The sequence below is a fragment of the Anticarsia gemmatalis genome, chromosome 17 (assembly GCF_050436995.1).
Source record: "Anticarsia gemmatalis isolate Benzon Research Colony breed Stoneville strain chromosome 17, ilAntGemm2 primary, whole genome shotgun sequence".
NCBI classification, from domain to species: domain Eukaryota; kingdom Metazoa; phylum Arthropoda; class Insecta; order Lepidoptera; family Erebidae; genus Anticarsia; species Anticarsia gemmatalis.
In genome coordinates this window covers 11,848,148-11,873,971 of record NC_134761.1, presented here as the reverse complement: position 1 = coordinate 11,873,971, position 25,824 = coordinate 11,848,148, and the positions used below count along the sequence as shown (strand labels likewise).

Here is a 25,824-nt window from a genome sequence, read left to right as displayed (position 1 = left end):
ATTTATTATGGAAATCCATTTTCCTGTTATTGAAGGCACATACTTTTTAATTGTTTACACATTTCAATACACTAGCAGTGTATTCATGAGTGCTAAATATAATGAGTCTTGATTAGTTTATGTGTTTGTTTAATTAACTAGACACACACAACATAATATATTTGATTGAAACTCATTTGTTGAACATATTTTTTAAAGTCACGTTTGACCAGTTTGTAACTGGTTTGTTATTGTATTTGATTCACATACTGTCTTGAATTAGCTCCAAGGTTCTGATAAATAAATGGCTCAGTAGCTCCAGAATTTCCTCCTATACAAAAACTAAGTTTATATTAGTTCAATATTAGTGTAAATCTTCTATTCTTTATCTAAAAAGTAATTAGAAATAATGATGGGTAAAACTGTCTTTCACTCTCAGGTATGAATTAAACATTATATTTTTGAAGTCTCTTGTTTTCTCTAAATTAATTCCAAGAGCAAGCTCTATCTGTAATGTTGTTTAGTATGTTATGTTCACAAAACTAGATGGCATCAAGCCAGATGTCGTCTAATATTTGTTTTGATAGAATTTAATGAGAATACAGTTACTATGTGTACAACAGTACAATGATTTGTCAAACGTCTTTACTGTTAAAATCACTAATGTTTGTTACATACAAAACTGTTGTCTACTATATAAAAGTAAATAAGATAAAGACCAATTACTTATAATATGGATGGCATGTAGGATACCACTTATCCTGAAACATTTTCATGTGGAGATGTTGCAAACAGAAACACAGTAGGTAAATCATTAAGAGCCTTGTCTTGGCAACTGCCTTTGAAGTAATTTATATTCTACTCATCTCTTGATCTGGGAAAATACACAAACTACCTAGGAAGAAGAACTTACCTAGGAAGCTGAATTATTATCTACAAGGTGAAAATTACCATGAGTAATTATCATGGGCCTAAGAATATAATTATTCTCATGGCACAAGTAAGAACTTTATATCTGTGTCATGTGCCTCATATTTTTCTCAATATTGTTTATGAATAATAAAAATTTGCAAGATCTTGTTGTTGCATCACTTGTAAAATTTACAGGCATTGTTGCACAATATGTCAGCCTGCCCTCAAAACACACAAGCATTTACTTACTTGTTTTTTACTGAATGAAATTTTATAATCGTTATTTCTATCTGTCTATTAATAGGGCTTTTCATACCCCCTTAATCTCCATGTACCTATCGTAGTTTTTCGATCGAGTGATAAAACGGACGCGGTGATATCGAACTAATAAACAGGAGATTTAGATTCCTCTATCGTAAACTACAAGTCGCGTAATCGCGGTATGGCCCGCATCAGTGCAGCGGATTGCATCGTTATTGCTTTCTGCCATCACTTGTCACTACCAGACTTCACATTACACTGAAAAACTATCTATTTAAAAGGCCAGTATAGAAAGCGATGGGCATTCGAGTAAGCTAGTTTTGAGCCTCGGCTAACGTTTTTACGTGTACAATCTAATGGATGAATCTCGCGTAGGACCGTATGAAGCAGCGTATTTCGCTGAAATAGGCTGAATAGAAAGTATGAGCCTAAAACTACGTTAACTTTATGAAATAACAAAACAGATCGTGTGGATCTGGCCGTGCACGATTTCCATGTCCAAAATAATGTAGCTGTATGTATCAAAAAGGCTACCGTCATCTGTCTGCATACGTCTTTGAGTCAATAGTGTTCTAAATTCTGAATTATGTAGACGTCCACCAGCCACGAACCTTGCACAGAAGACTCTCTACTAAGTTGTCTATCGCTCCCATTAAAGATCAATAAGAAAGCGTTTCCTGGCCTAATAGAGTTGAACTAGATTCAAGCATTCAATCATCAAACAAAGTTGCATTAATGAACAATAATCGTGTATTGTGCTGACATTGAGACTGTTTTCCATCGTTATCTGCTAGCTCCGGGTTATTAGACTGAGACTAATCTTTGACTGCACGTGTGGTGCATCGAGAAAGTACGCCACTAATGCACAGATGCACTGTACCATCCTATCTTAGTTATATTGTAAATGCGAAAGATTGGGAGAGTGGATGTATGTTTGTTACTCTTTCAAGCAATCACTTCTGACCTCCGGTTTCTGAGGTACATTTAGCGGTAGTTTATCTATTCAATAGCGTTTTTTTTTGTATGATTTTAAATGCTATTAAATAGATAAACTACCGCTAAATGTACCTCAGAAACCGGGGTTGAATGATTTTTGAAGGTTTATGTACCCACCCGTGTAGTAAGAACACTTAAAGATGAACCTAGAACATATACATATTTTTCTCTTCCGCGGGCTGAAACGAATCTTTTGTTTTTAAACAATTACACCGATCATTTGTATCTCTCACATTTTTTTTCCTATTGGCTATAGGATAATAGTCTTTTGTGTATCTAATGGCAAGAATATGTGCTAATGACCACAATTGTTCATTATAATTCATACCTAGTTTCTTATCGCCTCGCTTGATTTTCCGTATCGAATTATTACACGAATTGTTCTGAAAACATCGTCAATGTAGAATTTTGTAGGCCGTTTATATAAAACAGATTGTAGATTTTTGGTGAACCCTTCTCTTATTTTTACACATAAATAGCTATTAGGTACTATTCCTAAAGGTATACGAAGATCCAACGATAAAAAAAAATCATAGCTAGAATTGCAATGAAAATGAACGTATTTTACTGTTTAATGTGTGAATCAACGATGGAGAAGTTTCTCAAGCTGTTCTAGTTATATTTATACTCCACTATGATAAACAAGTCGTAGCGAGTTAAACAAATATAATTAGTAGGTAGATAATGGGCACTAATGTGTCCTACAACCATTAACCTTCGAGCACATTCAATATTAGCGCTTCACCAATGTTATGGAGTCAATGCATCGATTTACTTGCACTCTTCGTTCTTAAGACGAATTTCCTCAGTCTCGACATGGTCTCGGGTCATCAAAGACGGGTGATAAACTTTGATTGCCTATTTTAATATTGACATAGATTTGCAGAGTTCATTAAACCAAGTTTAATGATAAAAGTTTTATGAATCGCGGTTGTTGTCTCATATAAAATTACTTGATGTCTTTTCGTTCGTATTGAAGTAATCTCACCATATAAGTAAGTTTGTTTAAGTACACATCTTCGTTTTATTATGGAGCTTTTATCACATTTTTATACCAAAAAAGTATATACAAGGACCAGTTTTGGTTAAAATTTTGTAGCATAATGCTATTACGTCGCAAAATTACGAGTTTTTGAACGGAATTATCATAATAAAGATACGATCAAGCAGACGCGTAAGTTGTTTTCGTCTACACTTGTTTTGGTGTATTGGCCGATTTTATTATAATAATTCTTGACAACGACAATTTTATTCAAATATTCAAGCAGAACAAGTCGGCATACTTGTGAAGGTCAATAACAGCTTAAACATTCTACACTGTTGCTCAACACAAAGCGAAAATTCAGGCAAGTCAGTGTAAACTAACGAAGTTATTCGCCAAACGTCGGCGAGCGCTCCGGAGCGCTGAACTTTGAAAGCTCGACTCGTTTGACGAGGCAAAAGCACCAAGAGCCGGTGAAAGTAAATATTCAGGTTTAGTGCTAAACCTGACGTAACGTTTTGAGCTATGTGTACGAAATAAGAGAAAAATCTTGAGCTCTATAAACAAATATGAAAGTGTAGGCACAAAAAGACGTGACAGTCAGTCTATCATCCCACACAAGATAAGGGTCACTTAAGCGCATACGACAACGTGGGCGGATACTATTTTTAAATGTTACTTTCTTTTGTAAAACAACTACTATAGTAGGTAAAAGGTTTTTAAAAACGTTGCTCTTCTTTTCCGCTTTTCAAGCTAGCAAGTTAAATAGGATCAACGTCCCGCACAGCTTTTCCGCTATTTCAGACCAAGCCTACAAAAATACGGCGTATTTTCAAAGCCCGTTTGATGAAAACGTGATTATCGGCTCCCGATGGGGATGTAGAGCTTCGGAAACGAGCTTATTTGCACTGAAAATACTGCCAGCGTAAATGGAAAATACAGCTGTATTACTCACTACTGATATTATTCGACGCATACGTTTTTAAGTCCTTTGTTTTCTCATTATTGTTATCTTCAGACTGTTACGAAATAGTCTCTCACAGATCTCTAACCAAATAAGTAACGCAACCGTCGGGAAAATCGCTTTTAAGCACTTGTAACTTGCAAAGCCTTTGTAAATATGTGTATACGAGTCAAAGTAATATTGTTTCCTCTTTCGCATTCAATCTTCTCAAAGGCTTGTAGTCTTCTTGAACAAAAGCGGGTCGTATCTGTCTGGAGCTTTGTAAAGCAAAGCTAATACCACAGACAATCGGTTTTAATTCAATTTCTTTAGATAGGATTGCTCGGATTCATCGCTTTTATATATCTATCTACATATATCTCCCTATTTGAAGTTAAATTATAACCGTCGGTCGTAAGCAGCCCGGCCGCCCATATTTGCGAAGTGGGCGCGGCCAACTTTATTGCAGTCAGTGACTTGTAATCGTTTACGAGTGAGTGCAACAAGTATGCTAATTGTCTTCCATTTGCTTCGACAAGGAACAGGAAGAATCACAAGCCTATAGGACCAACTGATCAGCATAACTTGAGCAATTATTTTCCTTCTTTTTTACATTCACGCCGGGGTTGTTGCACCAATGTATACAATTTTAAAATTCTTGAAGTTGTTGTACTTACTCAAAAGGTCGAGTAAGTTTTTATCTCTGTTCTTCGATGTTTTAAAAGCTTTCCTGATTACGAAGTATATTGATAGTCGTAAAGGAAGGTGCTTTTATGGACTACTTGGTAATTGTTTTGAGTTCTTGTCGGTTAAGTCATTTTAAAATAAATTCAACCAAATACGATTTACCAAATGTAACGTTTAGATGTAAACACTAAACATCGGGACTACAAGTATGTAAACATAAGTGTGTTAAATTATAAGTTGTTTTAATGGATGGCAAAACCAAAAAATGCGAAATGCTACGAGCGTACGAACCATGCGGACATTTTTACGTCTTCACTCATTTTGGTTTTCCTACAATCAAATATCCTGTTAAAATAGATTAAATACCTTTATCAATGCCATTAACAGTCAGAGTCTTTAATTTATAAGACCGTAGATTGCATTCGAAAATAACTATTAGTATCAGAACATTATAGTACGTCTCCTAGCTAATAATAGCCGTAGACAAATTACATTGACATATTAACGAGCCTACGTCAGTTATCGCTCCGTGTATGTATGTATGTATGTACTGCAGTTAAACATATAAACATAAAGTATTATTGAATGGATCGATAACAACTCGTTATCGTGAGGAGATCAAATATTCAGTGGTTCCGTTGTCCTTTTCAACTGTCATGAAAACCTCAAAAAGGGGTCACTGTTTAAAAAAAGCCTTTTCCACGTCTGAATATTTCCTAAAAAATATTGGTTATTTCGGAACTGTCAATTTGGCCTGATAGCTCGTGACGGCCGTCTAATTTGATTCATCACCCGTAAACCTATTTTTTAAATATTTTCCTTCCTCCAACTGGCTTGCGGCTATATTCAGAAACACAAAGTTTTTACTTTTTAAGCGCCTGGTTTTCTATCTGGGTTAATCTATTGTCATACCTAAAGACAAGGTCTCATTCCTAAGGTACTTCAACGCTAGTCCTGACAATAAATTCTCGGTAACACCTACTACCACTACTAACAAGAAGCTAACCACGCTTAGCCTTGTCACATTTGATCGTAAATAGTAATATAATGTCCTGCGTCCTGCGTCGCAGTAGGCAGGCACTATTTGTTCCACTGACCCACATAACTGATAAAACAATCTGTGATAACACACCTATGTATACAGAATTTAGTGCAAACGTATTGTGTGACATTTATTAACATAGGTATAAAAAAAACTAAGATATAGCTTATCTACCTAATTAATTCTTATTCATATAGCTTGACAACTTACTAAAGAAACTTTTTATGCACGATTTATGTAGGGTATAATTAGAACTTGTGACTAAGTCCCAAACCAGCACTTGGCCAGCGTGATGGAATCAGGGCCTAACCCCTTCATCGTTTTAGAAAATAAAACTTTCTCAGCAGATGGACATTTCTGGGTTACATAAAAAAATAAAAATATTGGGATAAGGTATTTTTTTTTCACAAAAAAAGCTGTAACAAACACCTCTGCATAAGTTTGTGGGTGTATGACATTAAATTTTATTATTTTTTTGTTTGCTTCCTACACTCGCGCGTCTTGCAAGGCTCTCTGCTAAGTTGTCGGACTATAGTAGGTAATTAACTGTCATTATAAATGTCAACTATCGCTAAATGTCACATACGCACAAGTAATTAATACTGTTTGGTGCTGACGACATTTGTACGAATTAATTCGTTCATTACGACCGTGGGATGTGTTTGTTACCATTAAATTCAATTAAATTAGCTATTTACATGTGCTCGTACTCTTTTGTACGATAATATAAATTTATTTTTACCCTTTACTGAAAATAAAAATGCTGTTGAAAATGTAACAGTACATATTTATGAGTTGGACTGTACATGGAGCTACTGCCCGCGATTATTTAGCTAGTAGGCACAAAGAACCCTGCCAGAAAATTTTATCAAACAAATAGGTAACTAGCACCGCGGCTACACAATATTTTTGTTATTCTTCTATGCAACCAAGGAAGCACTGTTATCATAAGTGACCGTTATAAATAAACCTAACAACATCGACAGCTGACCTATAAATCTTAATCTTACTCCTCGATAACATTATAACACATTAAACATATTAATAATATATGTTATCTACCGATTAAAAAGATAAAAATATTATTAATAAGCCTGTATTTTGACTTTGAGGTCGCAGGAACTGAACGATATACCCGCATTCCGAAAATTTACAAGTACCTTTCACAAATTAATTATTTTTGATTTTTTCGAAAATAATTGTCGAGGATACAATCGATACTTCCGTAGTATTAACTAGTTTGTTATTGATTTAAAAAACAGGGTACCTACTTAGTATATGCAATGTCAATCTTCATCATAATCGGTAGAGCAGAGACGCGAGAGTCACTACATAGAGCACCGACTTACGTGTTTTTTAATAGTAATACAAAAATTTTGAACTTGTATTATTTGCACATTCATTCCTCAACTTATTAATCTTGAGAGGATTATCACATTTTCCTCGTAAAGTAGAACTTTAATAGACTCGTAGTCAGCAAACCTGATTTTTGAATGACATAAACAATTGTTGAAGGGCATCAACTTCACTAATGTACTAGCGTGGTAGACGTATCACTGTCGTATTCGTATAAAGAATAATTTGGGATTATAAAAAAAATATATGAAATATTTTTTCTGGATATAACTTCAGCTGCAAAACAAGAATCGCTCGTTTTTGGCAGCATTTCTACATTCAAAACAACCAAGGACTTTACCTGTCTTTGCTGTTTTTTTGGTCGTTACATAACACATCTCAAAACAATAATATTACTACTATATTTTTCTCATTTTTCTAATCTGTCGTGACTAATTACGGTAGCGTTACGTATATGGTTATTAGCTGGGATGTACTCTGACTTGTTGAAACGATCCAAATTCTACCGAGCGAAAGAGATAGCACTAGAATATGTATAGCGCTATCCTTTTCTAAAGTTGTAAGTTATGTAGCTAGTTAGATATCTTCAGTGTTTCAGAGTGCGGCCCCAGTTCGTCACGTTCGTGGCAACGTGTTCGCTGCAGGTTGAATGCACGCCTGTGTACTGTGTGTACGGTAGAGACTAACCAAGTGTACGTGGTTATATGGTTATGTTTGTACCTATTGTGTGTTTAGTCGCCGATCTGTACTCTACATGGCTTGGAGCCAATCAGATCGGTGAGATCGATAACCAGACTGAAGTCTCTCGAGTTGCTTTCTTTTTTTAATACACAGTCCCATACTTCCGCGCAAACATCTGTTTCGAAAAAAATTAAAACTTAGTGCAACACTAGAAATCTGGGATCTTTCTAAATGTAATCATATGCATTTGTTTTCAAAACCCACCTTTCGAGAGCCTGAAACACATAGTACAAGTTGATGTACATATTTTGCAGTACGCGTTACTTCAACGCGTTACTACAATTCGCACTCAGAAAACAGTATTTTTTGCTCGTAAAGTGTTTTTCTTATATTGGAAACAAATGTGTGTATCAACAGGTGTGTTATTCAATAGATCGGCACGTTCGCGATTGTCTAAGTAATGGAGCTGGTCGCCAAGGCCGCCGTGGTCACGCCTCTCACGCTGCCGCACTTTATATTATGTACATATACTACCGATAAATAACTTCTAAGTAGGCCTAATTAAAGCTGGCATACTCTCACGATTGGACACTTAGAAATAAATAAGGTTATTGCGGTTTAGTATTGAACAAAGTTCTCGATCAAAGTTAAAAATGATGCCATTAAACGGACTTTAGAAGGAAAAGATAGACTTTAGGAGGCCTTTGCCTAGCAGTGAGACATTCAATCAGGCTAAGGAAAAAAAATCGGACTTGTACCTACCATTATAACGCTGTAAGAGCTAACACGGGATAGTTTATATTAGAATTGCGATGTTCGAAAGTATACCCACGTGTTATTCTTCTGACTCTTGTTATTTCATTGAGTTATATATAGTATTGGTTCTGTTGCATCATACTTTTGTCCGCCACCGTTAAAATAACTTGAGAGAAAATCTGATTGATTGAAGTTTTACTTCGTGTTAATGGCTTATTGTGTTGTTGTCGCCAACAATGATATTTGACATTGACGCAACATTGGCGAAGTGAAATAACAACAATGTTTATAAATACAAGCTTATGGGGTCAAGGAATCGTTGGATATTGGTGTTGGCTCCTTGGGAAATGAGTTTAATACCCCTTCGTATGTGTCCACTTTAATCAATGACAATTCCTTCTCCGAAAAAGCTTTATTGGTAGCGCTACGCTCATTGGTAGAGTAGATACATTAATAGTTTCTTGCAATCTTTGAATTCGATTATTAGAGTCATAACAATCTAGAAGTACTATCTCGTAAAGTAGACGTAATTGAAGGAAGTCATAAGGAAACAACAAAAAAATGATGATCGTGCGACTCCACCCACTTACAATTCTCGACAATAAAAACGAGTTGGGCCGTGAACTTTTTGTTATCACGACGAAAACGAGTCATCGTCCCAATTATACGCACAATCTAGAAGTATGCGAGTGATATTAGTAAGTGCGCTGTTTACAAAAATAGCCGCGATAGTGTTTGTATCAGAAAGTAGTGCCAACAGCCAGCTATGCGGGATTGTTTGTGATGGTCACGCCAGCCGACGTCACTTCACGTCACAGCAGTTATTACTAGCTCAATAACAGATTTTTTTCTCTGTTATTGTTTTTCTTCTCGATAGCAAATTATGTTTTACATTTGGTCCATGGTCGAAGTCCAACCAATTTACTATGGGGTCCAAGTTCAACTTTAGTATAGGTCTTCTCTAGTTGATATTAGTCTCTCGCCTATTATGGACAGGCCACGTCAGAGGTGGTTTATAAAAAGGACTACGAATATAGAAACGCCACGTAAACCCTTCCTTCGCAGCTTTCGTTTCTCTCACGACCTCTAGAAATGTTATCAGGTGCATGCTCGCAATAGAATTAATAATATATATATACCTCTATTTTGATACAAAAAAAACATAATTACAAGTTTTTTTGCGAATTTTAATCATGATATGTTTTCCCTATTTATTAGTGGCGTCCATAAAAATAATTGCGAGTTGATTGTATCTGTATCTTTTTTTACGTACTTTAAGATTGTTCTTATTGTAATAATACAGATTTTTTCTAAAGATTTATAGGTGGTATCTATGTTATTAAATATGTAATGTATGTACGTTGGGGCAATTAATTTTCTAAGTAGATTTTCCGCAAATAATTATATGATTCTTTACATTTTCTAATGACTTCTTGCTGACCTTCAGCTGACACTAATACAATCTTTCTAGTTAGTATAAATAAATGAGAGAACCAAGAAAAGTGCTTCTACTGTAAAAGAAGGCCAAAGAGTTCGTATTGTTTTTTGCATGTATCATATTTTCCCCGAACATATGACCTCAATGAGTAAATAATATGTAAAATATAAAGAACAATGAACTTGTGAACCGGACTTATTATCTTAAGTGCAGTATAAAATAACCGACAGTTAGCGGAAAGTCGCCGTTATACCTAACTGTCCTGTTCGCTATTTGTTTTGACTCATATCGCGTTTACTAGACAAAGCAAAAAATGGTTAAACGATACGTCTAATAGCGTAGAATGGAAAAAGTTCGCTAGAATAAAAATAAGTAGACTCTTAGAAGTATGAAGAAAATCTGATTGCTGGAAAGGGTTTTCAAAATATTATGTATGAAGTACCAAGTTACGTTCTTTAGTCTCTATTGCCCCCCATGGCCCATGGGAACAAGGCGCGATTACATGTCTGTATGTCTTGATGAACAAGTCTCAGTTGTAGGCCACTCTGGTATTTAAGACCTAAACTGTTTCAATGCTTTTGTATTAAAAGAAACTCCAGAGTGGAGCAGTAACACATAATAAAATTTTAAAGTCAGTGCTATACATAAAATTACAGGAAGCTACTAGCTAGTCGTAAACATCGAACTATCGGAACCATCGTATTCGATTACACTCCACAGACAACTAGGTACCGCAAATCCATTAAAAGCTGTCTATGTCATGAAAGCGAGTGCTCTCACACGTTTACACTGCGTACGGTCAGCTACCCTCCGGTAAAACCGTAATGTACGTCCAACTCTACAGCGGTCATTTGACAGTTGAACTATGACGTCATCAAGCGTCTCTACTCAATGTAGGCACTTGTTTTGACAGCCACTTGATAGACGTGCTAAGTGGATTGCTGTAACTTGATGCTTTATGATGTTTATTTTATTTTGTTTTGTGATTGTTTATATGTTTATAAAGGACATAAACCCTTTTAATTACTGCCTAGCTTGTCCAGATTAGAAAGTGCTTGAGTCGATAGACTACATAATAATATAAAAAGTTTATTTTTTCAAGAAGTTATTAGAACGTTTTCTATCTCTTGTTTTATATGCTTGCAAATTATTCATGTCACCTTTATTACCGGCGGGAGAACAAACTACTCATTTATTATTTTATTTTATAAGTAATTATTATACCTATGTTATTGACGACCCCCACTAATACAGTCCCTCGTCATTCGAATGTGATTCATACATCAACACTCAACAGGTTTATTTCATAGTAGTTGATCTCTACAAAAAATCTTTAGGAAGACAATATTCGCGTGTGTAGGTACCTACTGATCGTTGACCTTTGTAAGCTGGCATCACATGAGTAATCTAATTATTTGTTCATAGTCCAATATTCTTCTTGTACACGTGGCTTTAATGACAGCCTGTTAGTCTCATCAAATGTAATAGACGCTTGAGGAAATGTGGTACAACTATTAAAAAAATAAGTATAAAATAAAATAAACTTGACCCATTACTGTCCCACTGCTGGACAAGAGACTTCCTTTTTCCGTTCTTTGTACCCGTATTAAGGAAGGGGGAAATATTAACATTAGTATTTTCTTTCTACTTGCTCTTTCTTGGTGTTTTAAACGTTTAAGACTAAGAAACTAAGGTCACACTATTTATTTTCTGTACTTCTAATCGTCGATACTAAGAAAATAAATAGCCTTGGCAAGTAGCGATCCTAATTAGATTCAGATAGTTCAAGTAGATCAACTATAATCTATCTAGGGATATACCGCTTAGTGGTATTAATTAGCAGAAAGTCTTCATCAGACGCTAGACGGTAGAACGACTTTGTAACAGATTATTGACAAACTCAAAATCAAGACGGGCCAAAGTACTTTGATACTTTAGTCACTATCTCGCATTCAAGAAAACTAATTTTACTGCTTGGAAATGTCAGTAAATACTCTACAAATAAATATTAATCAGATAATGTAGCTACCAGTCTTACCGAAAGGTATGGTGTTTATAACCCAGGGTTGTGGGGGCCCGATAGGCAGTCGCAGTCGAAAATACTGGTATCCAGCAGCTGCATCCGGTAGAGACTGGAAGCCGACTCCAACATAGTTGGAAGAAAGGCTAGGCTGATACATAAAGTAGCCAGTAAGATATGAGAGAAGTAGTACAAATGTATTAGATGTCAGGTCCACCTTGCAGATTGCAGGCAGTGCGTAGCCTTGTGTCGACCTAGCCGTTTATTAACATAATGACTATGGTAACCGCTGTTTCCTCAACTGCTGGTAATACAATTGTGGATAATACAGCCGGATACTTAAGTATGTCTTGTATCTTAGTGGAATCATCCATAAGGTGATTACCATTTTATGTATGACCTACGTGACATCATAATACAAACAACAGAAATTATCTTATCCTTCCCTAATATATAAACTAGCAAACCGAATTTGGAGATACTCACTTGGACTTACTTTAGTTTAAATAAACATCTACCTACGCACAAATCGTGGGACGGAACGGATATAAGGATCTTAATCGTAGATAATAATTAACTGAGTTGCTCTTTGCTCTTGCCCGCTGGCACGCCATAATAAAAGGTCGACCCCGATTATCGTTAATTAAACCAAGACTTAGAGATAGATAGACCTTTAGCTTCTGAATCTGTAGCAAGCTTAGTTTAACTTGACTACCGTTAACCGCAGGATATCCACCACTTAGCAGACTAACGGTACAAAGCTTTGCGGTTTCATTCACGCTACTACAGACTGACCGCTTTGTAGACTTTAAGAGATTATCTATATTAATATTATAAATGCGAAAGTTTGTGAGAATGTATGTATGTATGGGATGTTTGTTACTCCTTCACGCAAATACTACTGAACCGATTACCATGAAATTTGGGAGCTGAAGACCCAGAACATATAGGCTACTTTCTATACCGGAGTTTTCGAGGGATCGGGATTTAAACGGGAAGGGCTTCCACGCGGACGAAGTCGCGAGAGGTCTCTAGTAACTAATAATTCTGTAAGTATTCTGTATTTTCAAAATAAAGTAGTTGCATCAAATAGACCATTCGTCGCAGATGTTTTAAATTCTGCATTTTGTATACGTTCTTCAGCTGCGAATCCTACACCAAAGGGTCTTTACTAAGTGGTTGGACTATAGATGACGTATATGGTAACAATCACTTTGTTCAGCTAAACTGCTGATTTACAGCCATGACATTTAATTTTATGTAAATATTGGCATATTTCACTTTTATTATGTCTCGTTCTGGTTACTTCCTCAGTTATAATTTAAATATTAAATTGTTTCCTACTTGTTACGTTTGGTGTTATTGTTTTCCGTTTATATTCTACTGCAAAAAGTGTAGAATATAAAAATAAACTTTTTGTGGAAGTAACCAATAAAATCTTCTGGATAGGAGTATCCATCCAACCATTTTCTAAAATAAAGAGCTACTCTTTTCCTTTCAAAAGCTTTGGCTTGTAAAGTGTCTTAAGGTTTTCAACTTTTTATGACAGTATTTGCATATCGGATCACCTGAGTTACTATTTGCTTTGGGAAATACTAAATATGACTCATTAATTAGAAAGTCCGGATAAACAATAGTTCAATAACTCCTCAAGATTAAAACAAGCACTACATAAGTACTCTCTCGTAATTAAGTATGTACTTGTACAACAACAAAATGTACTTTTACATAACACAATATCTAAGTACTTACGTAAGTGTTTCGTATACAAACATGACCTATCTTCTGTTTCTTATCACTGTTGCTAAAGGGTTTTGACACTAAGTTACTTCATGACAATAAGATTTCAACGTGATTCAATTTACTAGAAGCGTTTTTTTGTAAATTAAATAAATTCCATCCATTACGTATTTTTAATTCCATTAAAAAAAGGTGCAAATCTTTTTGATATTTACAAGGCTCTTTACCATCTTCGTACATACATCTAGCTATTGGATAACACGTCTGTATAAAATGTAAGCGTTTTTATAAATTTGTGCCTACATATAACGTGTGGGTACAAACAACCAGGATTTTCATTATCTTCAATATTTTAAACACTACGAAAAACAACAACTAAAAAAGTATTCAGTTTAGAATTACTTCTATTATTACGATTTAAAGATATTCTATAAATGGTTTAACGAACAATTCTTACGCATGTATGACCACATTGACCAGTGAAGGGTCAAGTACTCTAGCCAATAATTAATTATGTATGACCGAAGAAAAATAACTACTAATGGTAGCCGTTACTGGCTATAAAGGTAATTATAATGAGTAATGAACCATAGTACGCATAATATCTGTATGGGAAAGCGAAGGTGCCTATATGATGGACTGGGAAAGAAAGTAGTCAGATCAATGCACCGGTTGTAGTGGAATCATGTTACCACCATCAAAGCAGCATAAATAACTCTTGTTTGTAAGGCATTTCTGGTTCCGTCACATTTTCCCGTGGGGGCTGGCGGGGAAAAAAAGATCTCTATATTTTTTCCTTCATCTACATACGTCTTGTTAACCTAACCAAGGTGGTAAGAGCAATCAGATATTTCTTTAACTTGTAAGACAACATGAGATTTTAGGCAGTCGTGTTCAAATATTATGCTGTGCGTGCCTAGATTCTTTTTTACGGCTAGGCTGTATTAGACATGCTAACAAGTTTCTAGTTTATTTTTATTACTCAATATGAATATGGAGAATTACTTCCAAGTAAAAGAGAAAATGTGCAAATGTGATAGGTGGCTACAGATACGTTTCTTCGGAGCGTATCTAGTCTTATTTTTCACTTTTTGAAATCTCCGATTTTTTATCTTCAGCGAGGGCCGCAATCATCGTTGCTCAATGCTTTCAGTAAGATCTTCCAGAACTGCTAATTTGTCGCTTGCCGAATACTTTATAGAATGCATAACTTACGCACTTCCTTGATCAATCATATGATACGTAGAGTCTCTTCTTCATTATTTATGCTCTATCTAGAACTTCCTATTCACCGATCTCTGGAACAGCTACTAGTTCAATATTATCTGAAATACAATCTTTTCAGTTTCACACATCTACTATCTTTGAGTCTCTGGAGATAAAGCCATGTTATTATAATGAGTTAAACACAATGAACTTAGCCGGTTGATTCACAATCACAGGTAGACGTGAGCTATGTTCGCGCGGTGTTCGCGAGCTGGGCAACACGCAGCCGCGGAGTCGTTGACCGCGCTCATTAACAAACACGGTACACTTACATTACTTACCGACGTAGTAACAGGTGTACCAACACTTAGCTTATCCTGATAGAAGGCCCTTGTGCATTGTTTACTAGGAATACTGAAGAAAATGTACTGCCACCAAGAGATGAGTGTGTACTCCACCATCTCAGGAATAGTGTGCTTTAATATTCTAGGGAGGAATTTATTCTGCTCTCAGCATTGTTCATCTATGGTCTTACAAATATTTTGTTGCGATGATTTATATCAATCATCTTAATTTCCGTTACCTATTGGTAAGATTTCAGCAGCAGAGTTCTCAATCTGATTTTTCAATCAAAATACCTGTGCAACTAGGGCTAGAAAATCTGTAGACCTATTTCCTGGACTTTGCTATTTTTTCAGATAGAGCCAGATATTGTATAGGACGAAATACGTACTAAATCTCAACAGATATTATTTCTCTTGCGGTTAAGATAATCCAATAACAGACCTTCACAGTTCAATAATAGTTGTTCCAACGATTCATCGTCAAGTTCTTAGTATTACATTTGCGGTTTGACCTAATCAACGTAAAATGATCATCATATTATGTAATCAGACGTCTATCAAGTATTTAATTTAGTTAAATGTGAGAAATATAATACAATTGACCAATAAATAGTGTCTTTATGTTATTTACTTGTTTAAAGGTGACTCGGGAGATTTACCAATGTCAAGGTATTACAATTATATGTATTTCAGTAAGTTGTTGTTTACTAAAGGAAATAAAACAGGGGTACTACTATTTTTTAAACAAGTTACAGTACTCGCAGTTACACACTGTCCTATCCTGTCAATATTTTAATTATGACATAGTTCGCATGTTTGAAATAACCAGAATATAGCGCGGAAAGGGGGTACACCCTTATGAGAATAGCTATCTAGAAACTCACGGCCTTTCCTTTCATGTACGTATATGTACAGAGTATAGTTAACAGAGGAAGTAATAATATTCCTGTATCAATGTTGCGTTATGTAATGGCTAAAGAAACCTAGTTATTACAACGATATCTTCTCAATAAATCACGGTGTATACGTGATTCTATGTTTGTTTATACGATGCTAGGAATAGAATTACTAACTGTAAGTGTTGAAGAATACCTTTAAATCGTCAGCAATCCATACTTCCATACTAATATTATAAATGCGAAAGTAACTCTGTCTGTCTGTCTGCTACTCAATCACGTCTAAACTACTGAACCAATTTGCATGAAATTTGGTATGGAGATATTTTGATACCCGAGAAAGGACATAGGCTACTTTTTACCCCGGGAAAATGACGCATTTCCCAGGAAAATTCAGAAAATTCAACGAAGTCGCGAAAAATAAATATTATAATGACATTGAATTAACAAAATTCCACTGCCATGGCAACTGTTTTAATGGCGGATGTGCCTTAGCGCGACTTCGTTATATTAAGAGATATAAATAATTTTGAGAATATTTTTCGTGAAAAAAAAGCATATTTTATATCATCACGCTACGACCAATAGGAGCAGAGTAGGTAACAGTAAAAAGTGTTACAAAAATATGGAAAATTCTGACCCATTCTCTCTTATATGACGCAAGCGAAGTTGCGCGGGTCAGCTAGTATAATATATTATCATGAATTTCTCTTCTTTTGGGTATTGTTCAACTAAATAGGCACGTGGCATTAGAAACACTGGCCGCCTTAGTTACACCAAAGTATTCAAGATTCCGAGATCCTTCATATCGACACTTTAATGAGTTAATGAGATTTTTTTTTTGTATTTATGGGAAGTCTTCACTTCTGCCGCTACCACCTGGCGTGTAATTATTATGAAACATTTTGCATAAAAGGATAACTTATGGCTGATGATTTCATCCTGCAGTTATGCAACTCAAGTCATCGACCTAAAATCGAAATTCAACATGCATGGGTCGATCTTTTAATTTAATAAAAAACGAGTTTTCTACCACATTTTACGTAACATTATCTTGTGTATGTGTGATCTTATTGCCAAGAAAAAAATGAGATGAAAATTAATCTATAACAAAAACCACATCATATCTAAATGCTTTTGATAGTAATTGGGCATGCCAATCAGGCGATAGAGAGAGAGATGCAAAAAATGGAGAAGGGCTTTGCCCAGCAATGGGAAAGTAAAGGCTAACATAGAAAAAAGAAGATCCACCTAATAGGAGGAGGCTGCAATTGATGGCCCATATATACCTACTTCTTTGCAACAAATTCTAAATTAATAAAAAAGCCAACTAATGTTCTGCATCCACCGCTGAAGAAAACTGCAAGGAACATTATAATTAGCAGCGAAGGTGTGAAAACTAACATGGAGAAATCCACTTTCGCTGTCGCGCTGACCAGCCGTGTCGGTGTTTCAACTGGTAATACGACAAGTTGCTAACTGTTTGTACATACCGGTAGATTATTGCTAACACTAGTTAGGACATCATTAAGCCTTTGACTGGACACCTAGAAGGAAGAGCTTACCCGTGTCGAAATAAAAAAATATTTCTAAGTTTCGTAGGACATACATATCTATTAGGACTATGTACATACAAGTATCTAGTAGGACTGTGGTGTCAATATAAACAGCAAGGGCCTTTAGCCTAATCCTACGCTAAGATTAGACCAAGAAACCCTAAATTAAGATACTCTAGGATTAAAATCAATCTAAAACAATAGCAGCAGCAAAAGTAACCTGCTCTTAATTTTATACCAGACTCATTAAAAATAACTTTATTTTTATTATAATTAACTAAGTGAATGGCGCATCAAATGTTGATGAATATCTTACTTCCCTCGTAAATCTTTGTGTGCAAGATTTTTTAATTAAAAACAGTTACTAAATTAGCGGATTTTAAATGTTACGTAACATAAAACAAAAACTCACCTTGACTTCTTCTTCGGACTAATAGGAGGCAGTCAAGTATACCACGAAACTAAAAATTCTTGAATGTTTTTAGTATAAATGCCCACTAGATTGGTTAGATAATACCCAGCTTTTGCCGGTATCTTAAAATATTATACTTCTGGTAAAAATAGCTGTGCAGTTTTTTGTCCCAGACCATAATTACTTTAATATTATAAATTTTGCTGACACGCGTTAGAAGGTTTTAGTAAAATCAGACGCATTTTGGATTTATTGTTCCTGGATGATGAAACAACTAGGTATCTTCCTCCAAGCTCTTACTTGCGTTATTCCAATCACTTCTAACTTTCTTCAAAAAAAAGGAAGAGCTTCTCAATGCGTCGAACTTTTTGTAGTGTTCCAACAAATCAATAGTCTTTAGTTCTGATACAGTTCTAACACAGTCTATTGCACAATATTTATTTACTTTCCGCGTGGTGACGCAATGTTCAAAATTGTGTGCAGCATTTGGGTGTGTATAGTGACGTGGTTCCGTACTTAATTCGATCGCTGGCTTCCACGCAGGCCTTGTGACTGTGAGTCAATATCATTTGACTGTTTGTTCAGCACTGCTCTGTTTTGATGGTACTACGTATTTGTTTTGTAATTCTGAAATCCTCGTTTCATATTGCAAATGTTCATTGCGAAGTTGGCTGGGAATCAATTTTTCTCTTTAACTTCCCGGCTGTTGCAATTTTATTTTACCCTCAAAAAGTTTTCGATGTATTTCTTCGTCACTATTAAAGTTTTATCTGTTACATCAAAGTAGCACGCATCTATTACAACAATCATAGTATAAAATCGATTGTCTTAAATCCACTTAATTATTTATATTCAATTAACAGTAATCCGAAAGGTCGTTGAACAGATCGTGAACGCATCACATCAAAGTTCCCCGTACCCTTGACATTATGTCTAATCGTGCTGCTCACTCACATAACACACCGGCTTCTGATGGAAGTCTCGAGATGTGGTGACGTCACGAGGTCATGGTGCTCCCCCCGAGGTCAGTTCAGTGTCAAGACTGATTATGTCAACAACTCAACGTGTCAATATTTTGAATAAAGAGCGCCACTTATCAGTACAAATATAACTAGGCTTCTGAGCGCGACTGTGTTCGGGGTTTTCAGATTATTTACTTACAAAGTTACCTACGGGTGTAATAGCTTTCTATTGAAGCCAATGAAACATTATTTTCGTATTGGTTTGGTACGTTTTTTAAGTTTTTTACGAATAACAAAAAAAAGGTTTGCTCTTTTTTAATGGTATCGAATCATAGATAACTGTTACAACTGTATATTTCAACGGTTCATTATTATAAGTCAAACACTTATGCCTGTGTTGTCTGTTCCTCCGATTTTTTGTGTTTAACAATCTCTTGAAAGACTACCTACCTCCTTCTGTTTGAATGGGGTATTGAAATGTCAAGAGTTTTTGTCATCATGCTGCGTTGGAGTTACCTCAATACAATTGAATAAGGGAATAATAATTACTTTGATTTCCAAGCAAGTCACAGTTTTAGCATTTAACAAATTCGCACAGGTATTTGTTAGTTAAAATTCTATTGGATGTTTTATAAACATAGTTACACTTACTGCGATTTCCGTCGCACTTTACATATTCATTAAAATTTGTAATTTGTTTACGTAAAGGCAGGTTTCTGTACTGTGGAATGTTCTAGGACTATGTCCACCTAACTAGGTATATGGTCACCTAAGCAATTCTATATGGTCTGAACTTGCATTGTACAGTTGTAGGAAGGAAAACAAAAGGTTTTTTAAAACAATTGTCGTCACCATTTCCCAGGTACATACCTTATTTTTCCTTCTTATTAGTCCTTAAAACTACATTGTCGTAGTAGGACAGTCATACAATAAACCACCATACCATTTTTGTGTTAAAGTTAGCCAGCAGGTAAGTCTTGCGAAATGTGTCTGACAATCTGGTACGAGTTTGCAGATTTGATCTTATACTAATTATCAATCTTCGATCTCCTCGACCTCTCACATGTATATTATGATGATTCAAGAAAATAAGAAACAATTATAATAATTACAAGAGCTATTAGGATTATAACTAGCGGATGTTCGTCCTCTGTGTTCGTGATTGGCTTCTCAACGGATTATTTCACAGGACGCTGTCGGCTATTCCGAATATATTGAGGACAAATCGGAATTTTTTAAGTTTTCAGTTGTACATTTTTTATTTAAAATGGACAAAAACGAAGGTTACTTGAAAATCATAGTTGCCTGAATTCAGTAATTTTCTTTAAACAAGAAAAAAAAGCAAGAAAATAATATTAACTATAACGCACTCATACAAGAACATAACTAATTATCGAAAAACAGGTCACGAATTTTGAGACTGAAAATTGGGACAGCCCCCCAATATTGGGACGTTGAATTCGGGGCTTTCCCGCGGAAATAAAGACGCCTGTCGGTTGTACTGATCTATTGTATGTACTTAGATGTATGTATTATCCCTATTATTTACTTAATCATTCGTGACTGTAGCCACGTCTCATCGTGGTGTTCGTCACGTCGACATTTATCACTTTATCATAGGCCTCACTTTAGTATTTCCTTATGAAAAAATAATTCTAATCTTAATGCTTATAATGATTCTAAATTAAGCCTTTTTTCGGTAGCTTTTTACTTCTTGGATACTTTTAGTTGCGCAGGCTATTTTTAGCTTATGAATTAAGATAAATTATTATGCTGTTGCTTTGAACATATTAAAACCTTTGTAGTTCACAGTTGCTGCAAAAAATAACTGTGACTGAAACTCAAAGCTTTGAAATCTTCCTGTTCTAAAAGTTATGCGAATATTCCAGTTAATTGAGACAGTTTCTAGAAAACTTCTTATAATATTTTTTCAAGAGCAGATTATTTCTAAAACAATGTAAGTAGGCAAAGGTCACCCACCGACAAACAAGTTCGCGCATGCTTACCTCCATATAAATACATTCATTTGTTACAATTTGCATCTAATCTCGCCCCGGCTGTATATAGACGTGCCACTAAACTACACCGTGGAACAATGTGAACGAATTACAGGAAGTACTGTCTAATTCTTATGAATTTATGTATGTGTTTAGTGTTATCGCCTCTCTCATTAGACTGTAATTAACTTTCAAGGGGATACTTACGAAGTTTTTACGCCGTTAAGAAAGAATTTATTTCTCCGTTTAGAGCTGTTCCTTTTTATATAAAGTTTAAGTAAATTTTTGTAATGATGAAAAGCAACGTTGTTCAGGAAATAAAAATATGTTAAACGTTTATTAAGACGTCGAAAGATTTTTCACATATTACATATCTGATAAGAATGTCAATTTGTTTAATGTATCAAGTTATTCGACCACATAAAATATTGCCTGTTAAGCGTATCAGATAAAGACTACACCTTAAGAATTGTCTCTTAAGTTTATCAATCAAATCAAGGCTTCTCCCTTAGCAACGCACTGGTATATAAATTTAAATATGTAATTTTAAACTCAACAATAATAAGGTTATTTAAAAATGCGATATTATGTCAATAAATTAATCCAGGTCGTGAATGGGGTGCAAGTAAATAAGTCAACTTGAGAGCACCTCGTCACCTGGTCGAAGTGTCACGCGAACACGTAAACAAAAGGTGAACGATGTAAATAATGCATGGCCGAGTTAATTCACATGTTATATTATACGGTGACATCATTATTAGTTAGTGTATTAAAAACAACATTTATGTCAATAAGTGTGACACTTCGTCAAAGTCGTATTATTAATTTATTAGGTCAAATATTGACATTTACGATTGTCAAAGTTACAGTTAGTGAATTGATTGTCAGTTCGGAATATAGAGCCATTTAAGAAAGCTTAAAAAAATTAACAGCCTGCACCCTTTTCCCCATAAAGCCAAATAGTTTTTTTTTGGATTCACTGTGTATTCTCTCGTCGTATTTTGTATTCTAAAGAAACTTTTACTGTATTCTTGGTAGAAAAAACCGCTGTGATTCGTCGAGTGTGACTGACGTTAGATTATGAGCCTCTTTTCAAGTTTACCCGCAAAGATCGGTCGAACATCGGCGATATGTCAGCGTCAAGAGATCTGTTAGATTGCTTTACTTACGAATCGAACTTCAGAAAACTTGTACAACTTATGTCTTTTTAAAATTATCTTATTGCATAGTTAGTTGTCAAGCTGGTGTCAAAATTGCTTAAACCACCCAAAAGCCGTTGACATGGCGAAACGGATGCTCTCTTAGTTGAAGAAATATGTACATACTTTGTATGTGCGCTCCGAAGCACGGAGTCGCCGAGTTTAAATGTCATAAAACAGTCAAATAATCGCGTCCAGGGTTGGTTAACCCACAGATCATTACCGATAACCAGGCATATATTACTTTATGGTAGAGATTTTTCTCTTATTTTACTTCAACCGCATTGGTATACGTATGCGTTATATAGTAGGACGTAGGTAAACGCACGCCGTGACTGCGACTAGTAATAGACGTATTAGAATTCAATGATCACTCACAATGAACATTGTGATGAAACATCATCAACATTCTACAAACCTACGACTATTCAACCATTCATACATTACAACCGTTACGCTTTTTATTACGAGCGCCTATGTTATAGTATAATTTTGTTCGACATCTCTACCATCATCACATTTTAGTGTATTTGAATGAACTGGTGGACCCGCGCAGCTTCGCTCGCGTAAAAGTTAGGGAAAATAAAAGTTAACCTTCGCCCCCTGTTTTAATCCCATAGGTGGTGAATTTCTTAAAACACTGAAACATGTGGTACTTATTTATAACAAACAAAAATTCCTAATATTAAGTTTCATTCTTCTAACTCAAAAATAAAAGATATGGGTGAAACCGTTAAAAATCTCTCAAAATATCATAATAAGACAGACAGATGTAGTGAGGGACGTTCTATAACACTTATCTAGTAATCAGCTGGCTAGAATCAGAACATTATCATATAAATCGTAGTAAATATGTGCGGCCTCAGCGCTCGACCTTACCAATAAAACCGCTCGCCATTGAAGCGTGTACTTAATCTGTGGTCAGCGGTGGTACGTTACAACCACACTGATAATCACCATTCGTATTTGCCTTACAAATGTGATAATTGCTGTAATCTGCGCTGTAGCATGTTTGTGCAGCATCCTACGCGTAGGCGTGATTATATTAATCGATCTGGACAAGCAATCTTTTATACAGCCTAATTATTGATTGATAGGCACTAAAATCTATGTTATAGATAAAGATAAATTTATTGCATAACTGTGTATATAGGATGTTACAATTAGTGTTGAACTAACAGTTTATACATAGCAGTGTGCAATTTTTGACAACTTACATTCACAGCATTACATTGTAAAAAACGTAATGCTTAAGATGTCCCGTAAAACTAATTTCTGGAGCTTTTTATTGTGACATTTATATCAGTACTGTAGTTTTAAATCTATAAGTAAATTGACTAGAAAATCCTGAACAAAAAACTACTCGAATCTAAGAAAGAACTCGCTTATTATCAAGATTTGATCCGATCAGTTACCGCAGAGATTACTTAGACATCTCAAATAAAAAGAAAAAATATCCCGACTACCGTCTAACTGTAGATTGGGGATCTTTAGTCGATAGCTAGCTCTGTCTCCAAAACCCTATGTTATAACATAATATCAGGGACTTTATTTATCTGATATGAAACATATTACGCGAATGTTATCATGTATCCTGTTTGTTTATAACTTGTATTATTATAGTTTATCTCTTCATATTCGACTGTTTACAAAGTTATCTTATAGTTTTATGATCATTGAGTTTTTGAGGAACTCACTGATAGTGATATCTTTTTATTTATGATACGTATTTAAATGTTACACGTGTTTATGTATTTATTTTTGATGCGTATTATTAGTCATCTATTTTTGTGACATCATACTCGAAGGTGTAAGCAGAGGTATACGAAATATTATCGTGTGCTATTTTTTCTTCTAATGTATTTGATACAGAAGTCTATGTCCGCATTGGGCCGACATGATGGACTCAATGCTAATCCTTTCCAAATTTCAAAAGGAGCTTTTTGCCCTCTTACACACCAGAAGCTCAGTAGTGGAATTTCTATCATCTATTTTATTAACGGGTACTTATTTTTGTTTCAGACTCTAATCAACATAGCGTACTGCTCGCTAGCCGTATTCGGCTTCGGCGTCCAGCGCCTGGTGTTCGGTCAGCTGCGAGTGGCCGAAGCGCAACGCGTTAAAGACAAGTTCTGGAACTATGTGTTCTACAAGTTCATCTTTGTGTTCGGCGTGATCAACGTGCAGTATATGGACGAAGTGCTGCTGTGGTGCTCGTGGTTCACGCTGGTTGGGTTCCTCCATCTGCTGGGGCAGCTGTGCAAGGATAGGTATGAATATGTAAGTATACGCTTTCGTATGTTTTAGACTGATATATCATATGTATTGAGAGTAGAGACTAAGTAACAACAGCCGCGCGGTTCGTTGGTATTTGATAGTCGTTAGTAGTAGTCAGCTTGAAAGTCTAACAACCAGTCTTACCGAGGTTTATCAGGTTATAATCCCGAGTAACTGGATTGTGGAGGTCCGATAGGCAGTCGCTTCATGTAAAATACTGGTTTTCAGTTGCATCCGCTGAGACTGGAGAAAGGCTAGCCTGATGATGTTGAATTACTTAGGGATTAACGTGATCATGTATTTGTAGGTCTTATTTTTAACAAGCATATCAAAGTAATTAAAATAAAGGTTTTTAAAGAGCTTGAAGTCAAGTAATTTCTGATAATGTCAATCAACTCTGTCATAAAATTATGTTAAATTTCATTAAACGTCGCAAATTCCTCACAAATATTAGTTAAGGTTTTATTTGTGAACGAGCTTGTACTATACAAACAAAGTCTCAGTATACACACTGTTTCATGTTTGGCAATAGATTGCTGTTGTTGGCTACACACTACTACACAGTGCCGATATATTGTTCGTTGACAAGCCCTTTGAGATATTGTTGGCAGAGTTACGAAATCGTAAACCTAGGAGAATTACATGACGATGAAACTTTCAGTTCCTACATTTCTCTTTTGATTAACCTTTGACTAACCACATACTATATACATGTATTATTACGCTTGTTATACCCGAAGGCTTAGGCAGAGGTGTATGAAATATGTCAATGATAATCCTATGTATTAGGAGGCGAGCCTATTGTCATTAACTGAGCACATTACGAAACACCAGGACCATTGTGAAATATTCTAATATGAATTAGTATAGACCAACAGCACTTTTGACCCAGGAATCAAACCCGAGACCTCATGGTCAACAATAGGTTACATCACCGACCGCGCCACGGAAGCAGTATCACATACAGTTAATACAAAAGCTAATAGGTGACTTTATCAGCTAGTTATTTTGATAATAATAGTGGAATACTCTACATCAGGGGTTCCCAACCTTTTTCTTAGTTCGGGACCACTTTTATATTATTCTTGTTAGCAGGGACCACTATGTTAGTATATTAAAGATAAAGTGTATTAAACATCCTGAAAATTTTAAAGTCATTCGCGGACCACATTTTGACTACCG

At 35.4% G+C, this 25,824-nt stretch overlaps 1 protein-coding gene across 1 annotated transcript in view; it reads left to right on the top strand.

Annotated features, from left to right (window-relative positions):
• LOC142980206 (E3 ubiquitin-protein ligase AMFR-like) overlaps positions 1 to 25,824 on the top strand; it is a 37,599-nt gene that overhangs the window by 812 nt on the left and 10,963 nt on the right. The window contains exon 2 of the mRNA XM_076125540.1: positions 24,388 to 24,645. Within this exon, the coding sequence (XP_075981655.1) occupies positions 24,388 to 24,645 (258 nt within the window). The remainder of the gene's footprint in view (positions 1 to 24,387; positions 24,646 to 25,824) is intronic.